This window comes from Anser cygnoides, chromosome 12 (assembly GCF_040182565.1).
Source record: "Anser cygnoides isolate HZ-2024a breed goose chromosome 12, Taihu_goose_T2T_genome, whole genome shotgun sequence".
Lineage (NCBI taxonomy): Eukaryota > Metazoa > Chordata > Aves > Anseriformes > Anatidae > Anser > Anser cygnoides.
In genome coordinates, this window is record NC_089884.1 from 11,540,180 (window position 1) to 11,551,109 (window position 10,930).

The 10,930-nt window shown below is 56.9% G+C and overlaps 1 protein-coding gene across 3 annotated transcripts; it reads right to left on the minus strand.

Moving 5' to 3' along the window:
* Positions 1–4,333: 4,333 nt before the first annotated feature.
* Positions 4,334–10,820, minus strand: ZNF319 (zinc finger protein 319). 3 transcript variants are annotated; one of them, XM_048068977.2, is made up of 2 exons: positions 10,312–10,820; positions 4,334–8,096 (listed from the first exon to the last, which is right to left on the minus strand). In XM_048068977.2, exon 2 carries the CDS (start codon positions 8,093–8,095, stop codon positions 6,434–6,436), a length of 1,662 nt encoding a protein of 553 aa, XP_047924934.2. In that variant the 5' UTR covers position 8,096; positions 10,312–10,820; the 3' UTR covers positions 4,334–6,433. The 3 variants fall into 3 exon arrangements, with proteins under 3 accessions (XP_047924934.2, XP_013032023.3, XP_066860636.1); XM_013176569.3 differs by having other exon boundaries at positions 4,334–8,477; positions 10,312–10,819; XM_067004535.1 differs by lacking the exon at positions 10,312–10,820 and adding an exon at positions 9,207–10,142 and having other exon boundaries at positions 4,334–8,477.
* Positions 10,821–10,930: the final 110 nt, after the last annotated feature.

The window sequence follows — 10,930 nt, forward strand, 5'->3', positions numbered from 1 at the left end:
CAGGGAACGTGACACCCAGGCCGCTGCAGCACAGCCCCAGCCGTGCAGGTGGGCTCGTCGCTGAGGCACTACTGGCGAGGGGCTCTGCGGGACCAAGTGGCTGAGCTCCACCACTCACCAGCCGGAGGAGCTCAGACGGAGGAGTGATGCAGAAACTTCTCAGAGCCACTCCCAGATCCCGAGTGCACGCTGTCCCCGCTCTTCCCTTGGTTTCCCGTTTTTGCCTGATGTGGCTGGTTTTCCACCACACAAATGCTGCTGGGGGCAGGGGACTCGTGGCCAGGTGGCCCAGGGCAGGACCGAGGGCATTGGAGCTACGTGATCAGGTTGCTTAATGCAGCCCTGACCTCCAAGGACACATCGCGCTGGTTCCTGCTGGAGATCAGCTGCGAAGGTGCACCGGTGGGTGCCTGGGAGGAGGAACCAGCTCCTTGCAGACGTAAGTACCTCCATGTCTGCACGCAGGAAGCTCTGCCTCTTGCTCTGCGTCCTGCCCCTTCCCAAACCTTGCACTGGAAGCGCCTTCTCGGTGATCTGGACACAAACACGCATCCCACCTGGCGTAGGTGGGGATGGAGCAATCTGCCTGCAGTGACCAGGCTCCTCTTGCCATCACAGGATGGGTGCGTGTGTGTGCAAAAAACGTCTCAGAAAGCAGAAACAGTTGTGCATGGGACTGGAGCAGTCGGAGCACAACATGCCTCAGCTCCTGCCGCCCAAACCCTCACTCACCTCTGGCAGAGAATCCTACCTGCTTCTGCCCCAAAGCCCTGGCAGTGAGCTTCCCTCCCGGGAGAGAGTGCTCTGTCTCTAACAGAGGCAAACCACATCTCAGATTCTTCCTGCTTTTGCTTTTGGCCACCGGAGGCATGCCTATAGCCCATGTCTCAGCTCTTGTCTACCAGAGAGATGTGCCATCGCTTCTGAAACAGTTGGGGAGGGAAGGAAGAAAAAAAGAACAAAAAACCAAGCAGAGCCAGACAGAGCACAAAGCCAAGGTAGGCAGTGCCTTGCACAGTGCCTCCTCTCCAGAAATCTTACGCACCCACAGGAAAGTATAAATAACTATAAATTTATTAGTAAAGCAAAACCATTTGACACTCACACAGAAGAGCAGGAGGTGTTAATACAATATATATATATACACACACACACGAAGTATCATTCTAGATACACACGGGGAGCAGTGTTAAAGGCACTGCAAGCCACACAAACCTCATCACCCTCGGTCACAACCTCCCACGGCCCCGGGAACTCAGCCAGAGGCACAGCCGTGGGTTACGAGGAGCCCCGGGACGGCGCCGGCCCTGAAAATCCCTCAGCTCCACAGCCCCGAGCAACGGGAGACAAGGGGCCAGCTCCCTGCTGCAGCCCTGCTGCCCTGCACGCTGCGCTTTCGCCGTGGCTGGAGGCGCTCGGGGGGCTCGTTGTGCCTCGACACCTGCGTGCGTGCGCAGGAACCACGCAGGGGAACCCAGCGCGGGGAGAGCCAGGCTCTGAAAAATGACAACCAACAGGTTTCTCGCTTTGTTGGTTAATACCCAGGCTCTGGTTTCAGACTCTAAAAACCCAAGAGGAGTGCAGAAAGTGCTCTCCCTCCCTCCAGGCGGTGCAAGGCCAGGCGTGAGCTCCGGGAGAGGCCCCAGATCACTGCCAGAGGACGCTCTCCCCCTCAGCCCCACTCCACAGGCCCCGAGACCAGAGCGCACATCTTTCCGCCCAGATTGCAGGGACCACATCTGCTCTCCGGCGTGCCCACGGGGGCAGTTGGGCATACCTGCAGCCCGGGGGCTTCTTAAGCCAGCGCAGCGGCTCTGGGCAAGCAACAGTGGCAGCCCACGGCAGCACCGCCACGCTTTCTCCCCAGGAACATCCTGCAGACCTTTGCTGCCTCAGCCCCTGGGCTCAGGGACGGGGCAGAGGGACCCGCCGTGGCCACAACGCTCCCTCCCTGCTGCTGGTTTCCTGCAGCTCTGCTCCGGCTCAGAGCAACCCTGCAGAGCCCCCTGAACCGCAGATCCAGCCCGGCAGAGCCCAGGCTGCTGGGTGGGGGCGTTGCTCGCACTGCCAAGCCCTGTGAGACCGAGATGCTTGGCCTCCCTTGGGGGAAGGACCAGAAGCACCCACTGGGTTCCAGTCAGATTTGGGTCCCGAGCACCCGACTCCATCGTCAATGGTCTGGTTATCACCTGGAACAGCCTCAGGCTGGAGGAATCTGGGGGGGAGGGGAGTGGGAAGAGACCTTACAGAAACAAGCGGTTGGAATGGGAAACGGGTGAAAAACCACTGCTTACAAATAAAGAACCGAACAAAAGGCAAGGAAGCCTAGAAGGTCTTGCAAAAGTATAATCAGAATAGCTGCAGAGGGGAAGATGCTGAGACACTGACAAAGGCATCCTGCAGGCAGCATAAGGGCAAGTGAAGATCGGAAAAAAAACCACAGGTAACAGACTGCATTCTTCCTGGGGACCGTGAAGCCACGGGAGCAGCAGCCATAGAGAGGATTTATCTCTGGGACAACATCCAAGCAGCCTTTAGCCAACCTAACTCAGTCCCCTGCCATCTCCCAAAAGCTGTCCTACGCTCAAGCCACCTGCCTTCCCCCCGGGGAGACCAGAAGTGGGCGACCATCCACTTGAAGATGCCCTTCAGGAGCAACCATCCCCTGCTCCAGCCCTTCAGCATCCTTGGAGTCTGGCAGCCAGGTCCTGCAGGCACACACGAGCACAGAGCCCTGGGGCTGACGGTGCCAGCTCTGGAGCGGTGCCTCTGGCAGGTACCGCATGCTGACGAGTGCCACGTGAAGCCAAGCAGAGGCGGTGCAAAGAAGCCTGAAAGTCTCTCGAAATAAACATCAGAACTGAAGTGCAACGCAGACACAGAGTAGAAACGTGTTTTACTCCAAAGAGGCTTTGGACACAACTGCTCTTTAGTTTGAAAAGGAGACCCCGGCAGTTAACAGAAACCCTTTGCAGTGTGATGTCCCAGGGACACCCGCCTTGCCTCCCTCCCGGCTGCTCTTCTGTTCTCATCACTTCTCACCCCGTGGTAAAAAAAAACAAACAAACAAAAAAAAAAAAAACAGAAAACATGACCTAAAGGCACAGCCATGGAGATTAACCTGCTCCCCCAGTAACCCACAGTATGAAATAACAGCTTCCAACTAAACAATCTCCTTAGAAAAATATACTCGAGGCTACCAGCAGCCACTCAGCTGCTGGCCAGCCAGTGAAAGGGGCAAGAATACCCCCCCGGCTCACCTGCGCCCAGGGCTTGCGGATGAAGCCCTCGCCGGTGCTGCCGCAGACTCCCACTGGATTTCAGCTGTCACAGGGCAGCAAACAAGACCAGGAGACCGGGTCACCACAGACCCATCGGCAGCCCTGCCTAATGCTGATCTGACGTTGCATGAAGGTGTTTCCAAGCCCAGAGGCTTAACAAATAAAATGAAGGAACTCCGCAGGGAATGCCCAAATGCAGATGACCGGGTTGTCTGATGAGCCGGCCGAGGAGCCCCGGCTGCAGAGTGCTCAGTGCCTCCGAGCAGCCTGGCCTCTACCCAGGCGCCAGCTTTGAAGAGGCGACTCCAGACTCACCCCTTCCGAGCTCCCTACAGCATCCCCTCTCCCCCAGGCACAGTCCCTCGGGTGAACGGCCCTGCTCACACCCGCCCTGCTCCACGTGCTACTTGGCTGTTTCCAGCTCCTACGCTGAACCAGGGATCCTTGGGGTGCACCGAGGGCTTTCTGTGTGGCCCCACAGCAGCGGAGCACAGGAGCACCTCGCTGCGGTCCCTGGGAGCACTGGGACCAAGGGGATGTGGCAGCTCCAAGGCAGGCAGCTGCTGCAGGGGCACTCAGGCCTCAGGGAGGGAAGAAAACAGTACAAAGGCACTGCTCCCACCACCGCAGCAAGTCCGGAGACAGATCCTCGACTACCTTTAGCTGTAGATTTTCACTCACTAACTCGTGAGCTGGGTCAGAGGTCCTAGGTGTTCCTTCTGGGTCTCCAAGGAACAAGCACACTTCTGGTTTTGGTTTTGGAGCTGTCAACGGTGACCACATTTCAGAAACTCAGGCTTCGGTTTCCTGGCCCAGGACCTGAGCCTCAGCCAGGGAGGCCTCCATCACCACCAAGCCCTCCTCCAAAGACAGGCTGAGCCTGCCTCTGATTAATTTTTACTCCTACACTTAAGCATACACTGAACTTCCTATATGTTAAATAGCAAAAAGAAAAAAAAAAGGCTACCTAGAACCAAAGAGTTCTTTAAAAATCCAAGTTACTACATCTTTTTTTTTTTTAATTAAAAAAAAAAATCCAGTATGACATCAAGTTAAACTATACGGTATTTCTTTAATGAACATTAACAAACTGCTTTAAAAAAAGGCAAAAAGAAAAACAAAAAAAAAACGCAGACAGAAAACTTGGTAGGAAGTTCTACATCTCTGAGGCAGCATGAAGTAAGATGAACATCGGTCCCTCTTCCTTGGGCAGCAGAGAGCAAGGTTTGTTTTAAACTCCTTAAAGCACACGAAGAAGACGGCCCCAGGGTCAGACCTACCGCTGAACTGTCCCAGCCCCCATGGAAACGCGCATTCCTGCTCTGTTCTTCCTCAGTGCTGGAAATGGAACAGAAAGCCTTTCTCCACCTTTTAGGTTAGTGTCCTCTATCAGCAAAGCAGGCACAGCCCAACTGTGCAAGGCTAACGTGTTTAGACCTGCTGTGGATATTTTTTTGAACTTACTCTAATCACCTGCACAGCACAAGGGCAATTTATTGGCTGCCGATCACTTATTACAGCTAGCCAAAACACTCCTCCTCGCATGATGGCCAGCCAAGATCACGGAAATGCTGTGGTTGGCAGGGACCTCTGGAGATCATCTACTCCAACCTCCCGCTCAAGCTGTGTCAGCTACAGCAGGCTGTCCAGAACCACATCCAGTTGGGGTTAGAGTATGCAGGGTTTCAATACTCTAGCATCTCCAAAGATGCAGAGGGGAAGGCTGGTGAACAACTACTAAGCACGCCTCAACCCTGAAGGCATCTAACTGGCATGTAACGGGTCTCTTGGTTGTGAGAAGCCATCAAAATCCTGCAGAGGAAAACACCTGAGGCTGCATCAACCTTGCTAGGGGAAATTTATTTTTAAGTGATGTTTACAAGAACTGTGCAAAATCTGAAAAATACAGAAGAGGTAAAGAAAGAGTAAAGGGGTAAAACAGGACTTCCGCAAGAGGGTAAAATTACACTCCTCCTTTACCCACTGCTAGCCTTCCCCTTCCCATGGAGCTGACCCCACAGGCCGGGAAGGATCCTCCCAACTTGCTCTGGACAGAACTGGCTCCCCCCGGCAAATCAGGTGCCCCAGCGCACCGCATGGGTTACCATCAGGGATGGCTGAGACCATTTCTAACGACGTAGGTTATTAGTAGTGTTCACCTCACCCCTTAGTGTTCGAGTTGCCGGGACATCCCTTTGCCTGACCCCCTGGAGGCATGCTCGTGGCCCAGGCAGTACAAGGAGGGAAGGGGCCTAGAGGCTGGAGGTACTTCTTCCCAGGGGAGTGAGGTCCCTCACGAATAAACATGTCAATGCCGGGCTCCTGGCCAGGAGCACCAGCACGGGGACTCTCCTCGCCACGCTCTCCAGTAGCACGCGGCACTTGTTACCCTTCCCCTTGCTGCTGCAGGGATGGGGTGCAGGCAGGCTTGCTCAAAACACTTCCCAAGTGTGCCAGCCAGCGACTGCAAAAGCAGCAATGCCAAAGTGCATTTTGGAGCTGTGTGGCCCCATGGCTTTTCCCTTTCTACAGCCTAGAAGGAGGGAGAGCAGGGGAGATCGAGGCAGTCAATAAATGCCAGTGATCTGAAAGGGTCCTCTCAAGTCACTCAATTGAGTTTGGAGTAACGAAGCTGGGAGATCCCAGCGGTGGAAACCTGCTATTTCCTCAGCAAGCAGCGCACATGGGGAGAAGGGAGGGCTGGCTCTGCCTTGTTCCCAAGCACTCTCCAGAAGGAGTCACCCAGCCCTCTCCGCTGGCCTGACCAGGCAGGACAGGGGAAAGAGGCCACGTGCGAAGGACTGCTATCCGCAGGGGGCAGCTGAGCTTAGACCTGCCAGCTCCCAGCACTGGAACTCCAGGTACGGCGTGAACTACAGTCCAGGGGACACCAGGCAACTGCAGGCATTGTTTCCTCTCCCCACCTCCCTCCTTTCCTCTCCACCCTCTGAGCTTTTCGCACCATCCGTCAACCCCTGCACTACGGGTGGGTATCAGCCACAGAGGCCAGAGGAAAATCTACCTGACTGCCCACTGTACCTCCCCCTTCTCCCACAGCTCCCTGGAGGCCACCTACAACTGAGGAGAGGGAAGGGGAGGCCAAGGCTCGGGAGCATCACATGCAAGCTGAAAGCCATCGAAGGGCAGAAGGCTCACGGCAAGCAGGCAGCCACCTGGTAGGCGCCCTCAGCCGTGTGCTGGACACTGTGCTCCTGGAGCAGGCCCAAGTCCAGGAACCGCTCCCCACACCACATGCACTTGTACTGCTGCTCCCGGGCGTGCACGCTGTGGTGCTTGTTGAGGTGCTCACGCTGCTTGAAGGCCTTCTCGCAGGAGGGGCACTTGTAGGGCTTCTCACCCGTGTGCACGCGCCGGTGGCGCTGCAGGTCCGAGGCATACTTGAACCGCTTTTCACAGTCGGGGCACTTGAGGGGCTTCTCACGGGCTGGGTCGCAGCGGTGCTGCACGAACTCAGAGGAGGAGAAGAAACGTCTCTCGCAGAGCGTGCACTTGAGCGGCTTCTCCGTGCAGTGGGCTAGCTGGTGCTTCTGCAGAGCTGAGGCCCGCTTGTAGGATTTGTTGCACACAGCGCACTTGAAGGGCCGCTCTGCGTTCTGCACACACTTGTGCCGCAGCAGCTCTGAAGACTGGTTAAAGCCTTTCTGGCACACGTTGCACTTGAAGAGGTTTTCTATGCCGTGCACATGCTGGTGGTACACCAAGTGCGAGGGCTGCACGAAGCCCTTCTCGCACAGGTTGCACTTGAAGGGCTCCTCCGCCTTGTGCGTGCGGCGATGGCGCATGAGCGCGTACTGCTGCTTGAAGCTCATCTGGCAGAGGTCGCACTTGAAGGGCCGCTCCTCGCTGTGCGTGCGCTCGTGCTGCCGCAGGTCCGAGGGGCGCTTGAAGGCCTTCTGGCACTCGCCGCAGCGGAAGGGCCGCTCCCCGCTGGGCGTGCAGGGGTGCTGCAGCAGCTCTGACGACTCCTTGAAGTGCAGTTCGCAGACGTTGCACTTGAAGAGGTGCTCTCCCGAGTGCGCGTACATGTGGCGCACCAAGTGGGAGCGGTGCTTGAAGGTCTTCTCGCACACCGTGCACTTGTAGGGCCGCTCCGAGCTGTGCGTCCGTTTGTGGTGCACCAGGTGGGATGACTGGCTGAAGCTCTTGTCGCACAGAGTGCACTTGTAGGGCTTCTCACCTGTATGGATGCGCTCATGCCGGGACAGCTCCGAGAGGTGCTTGAAGGTTTTCTGACAGATGGAGCAGCTGTAGGGCTTCTCCGAGGGATCGAGAGGCTGTGAGTGCTCTGCCTCGGGAGGCTTGTAGGTCTTCTCGCAGATAGAGCACTTCATGGCATTGCCATTGTGGACATTGTGGTGCTGTGCCAGCGAAGTGAGCAGAGAGAAGCCCATCTTGCACACCCCACACACAAAGGGCTTCTGCTCCACCTGGATGCACTGGTGTTCGAGCAGGTCAGTGGCCTGGTGGAAGATCTTCAGGCACTGCGTACACTGGAAAGAGCGGTCATGGCCTGGCAAACACTGGTGCTCGTGGGGGTTGGAGAGGTGAGTGAGGTCATGGCCACACACCCCGCACTTGTGGGACGGCTCTCCAGCCTGGATCGGGGCGTGCTGGTGGTGCTGCAGGCTCGGGTCCGGCTGGAGCAGGATGCCGTACACGGCACAGCCCAGAGGGTTGTCAGCAGTGCCGGGTGGGATGGAATGCTCTGGAAGGGTGGCTGCCCCAGCGTGGTGCTGCTGCGGCGGCGGCGGCTGCTGTGGTTGCTGCTGTTGCTGCTGCCAGCTTTCTGACATGCTTGGGAAAAAGAAACAGGGTTTTAGCAGTGACAGCTTCAGCTTCTCGGTTGAAAGGGTTCAAGTAAAAATAAAAATTGAAATTATCCAAGATCCTGATTCCCTGTCGCTGATCCTGAAATCGAGGATAGGAAATCCAGCACGCAGCCAGGATCTTAGGAGGCAGGGAGGCTGAGATGCCACAGGCTCCTCTTTAGACCAGCAGAAGTTCTTTGTGAACTACGTGTTCTGTTTTTCCGTTTCACCTTTTTTTTTTTTTTTGGACAAAAGAAAGGAAGGTAGAAGGAAGTGCCTTGAAGACAAGAGGAGGCCCTTTTCTGTGCTGGTTGTGATATGTCACATTTGGGAAGGCCAAGAGATGCAGCCCAGGGACCAGCTCTCTCTGCAAGGAAGAAGATAGTTCACATCAGGTCTCGGAGGACAGACGGACAGCTCTCTAGTCAAGGCCCGCTCACGGCTCACTTTGCAAACTCTCCTGCACCCCTGCAAGGCGACCTGGGAAACGGCACAGGGGAGCTAACCAGAGCCGGAGCGCTGCAAGCTGCTGTCAGAAAAGCCAGGCCTGCTCAACAGGGAAAGGGATGGGCTCTGCCTGGCCAACCCAAACACGTGTTTGAGTGGTGAGCTCTTACAAGAAGCAGCCTCCGTCAGGCCCAGTGCTGGCAGCGCAGCACACCGTGCTGCTGTGTGCCGCTGCTCGCTGGTCACCCAACCTCCCAGCCCGCTTGGGGCACCGGCTGAGAACATCTGGTGACACATCACCAGCTCCTGCTTGAGCCTCCAGGGAGGCACAGGCCAGAGGGTGTCTCCCTGACCGAGCAGCTCTTCTGTGACAGCCACCTTGACTAGGGAGAGCAGCAGGAGTTTGCTAGTTACGATTTCTACTCATGTTTTTAGATTTTTTTTTGCATAAAAACATTTTCTTTCTGAAAAACATGCAATGTACAGTCTGACCAAAACGCTCGACAGGAAGCTCCCAAACATCTGCTGGGGCAGCTCTAACGGGGTGAACACATTCACTGCTCTCTCCGCATGGGCTGATGTATGCCAAATGCTGTGCACTCAAAAAGCTACTAGGTAAAATTTTACAGGTATCAGAGCAGATTCCAACCTGATCCAAGCACAGCTGAAACAGCCCAGTGAAGCAGTTCTTCCAGTTCTCAAACTCCTCATGAAGCTCCACTATCAGGCACATGAACCATTCACAGCATCAGAGGAGGGAGGTACTCGTGAGGTTCCCCCCTCTACCTGTGGCAAGTGTAGACTAGGAAGAACCAGAGAGCTCAGGGAAAGGTTTGCCCTCAACATTGTCCTACCCGCAGACAAAACACAGAACCCACAGGTCTCATGCACAGCGCTCCCCGTGAAGATAAAAGAAGCATTAAAGCAATTTTTTGGCTGAACCTTCCAACAAAGTGTGGAATAACTGTACACCGGAGCACAAGAACTTGTGCCAGACACACTCCCTGGCTTTAAGGCATCACAGGGTTTTCGCTCACTGGAAAGTTTTGGTCTTTCTGGAGACGCCCAATAAAACATGATGTCAACTTAGAGAAGAGTTAAATCCACAAGTGAGCAGCAGGTATGAACCATGCCAAAACACCTCAAGGGAAAAGATGCATCCAGGCCTTGGTAAGAAGCAGTAGCTGGCACCCCTGGGCCACAGTCCCCTACCCCTCAAGAACATACCTATTTCTGTGTAAAACAACCTGCCTCCAGCCAGCATAAGCAGAAACTTTGGTCTTCTGGGAAGGGGGTTTTATTTTAAGCTCAATAATGGGTGCCAGAGAAAATAGCTTCTAATGATCCCCATCTGCCCCCATACTCTGCTGAGACTTGACTACACCTCACAGTTCGGGCAGCAGTGGCACACGCGTCTGCCTATAGTGACACTGAATTACTTTGTCCTCCAGCACAAACTCAGGCAGGAAAACACCCAGACGCTCCACCTGCCAGGGCACGGTTTGCCAGCAGGATCTCCCGTTTCAGTCCTCCGAGGCTCACCTTGACGTCTGACACGACGGGAGAGCTTTGGCAGTTACAGTACCTAGAAGAGGAGACAAAAAACCCCGCATCCCACCGCACGCACCAGTCACTACCTTCCCCCGCAGCAGCAACGCCACAGGAGCGGAGGCAGCACCCCAGACCCTCCGGGCCGCCGGCCTAACGGCGAGGAGAAGCTCATACAACCCCAGGAGAGAAGAACAAATACCAACCTGTTCCACCAAGTGCTCTACATAGATAACCTCGTTAGCGCCAGCTCCGCGTCTAACTCATCCCTCCGTGGGAGGTACGAAGCGGCAACCATTTAAGGCGAGCACACGGCGCAGAAGAGGTACTTTCAAACTGCAGAAGCGGCGAGGCCCCCTCCGGCATGGTCCGCTCCCAGCCCCGCTGCCGCCCGGCGACCCGGGCCTCGCCGTGCCGCCTCCCGCAGCGCCCGGCCGGGCCTCGGGCGGAGCCGCGGGACCCCCCTCAGATGCCGGCCGCCGGGCAGCGCCGCAGCCCCAGCCCCAGCCCGAGCCCGCGGCCGGGCCCGCGCCGCCCCTCGCCTCTCCCCATGGGACCGCCGCTCCGAAGCCCGGGTCCGGCCGGCCTGCGGGCAAACGCGGCGCGAGGGCAGCCGGAGGCCCGGGAGGCCCCAGCCCCGCCCGGCCGGAGCCCGCCCCCGCCCCGCCGCCGCGTCCCGGCGAGGCCCACACAAAGGGCGGCGGCGGCGGCGGCCGGGCCCCTCACCTGCGGCGGGAGGCCCCTGTCAGCCCGCTCGCTGCGGGCGGGGCCGCGGCCTGCGCGCTCCGCCCGATCCCCGCGCTGGCGTAGCCGCGGCGCCCGCCG

Excerpts from the sequence above, each read along its gene's own strand:
- ZNF319 (XM_048068977.2), bottom strand. The coding sequence starts at position 8,095 with ATGTCAGAAAGCTGGCAGCAGCAACAGCAGCAACCACAGCAGCCGCCG.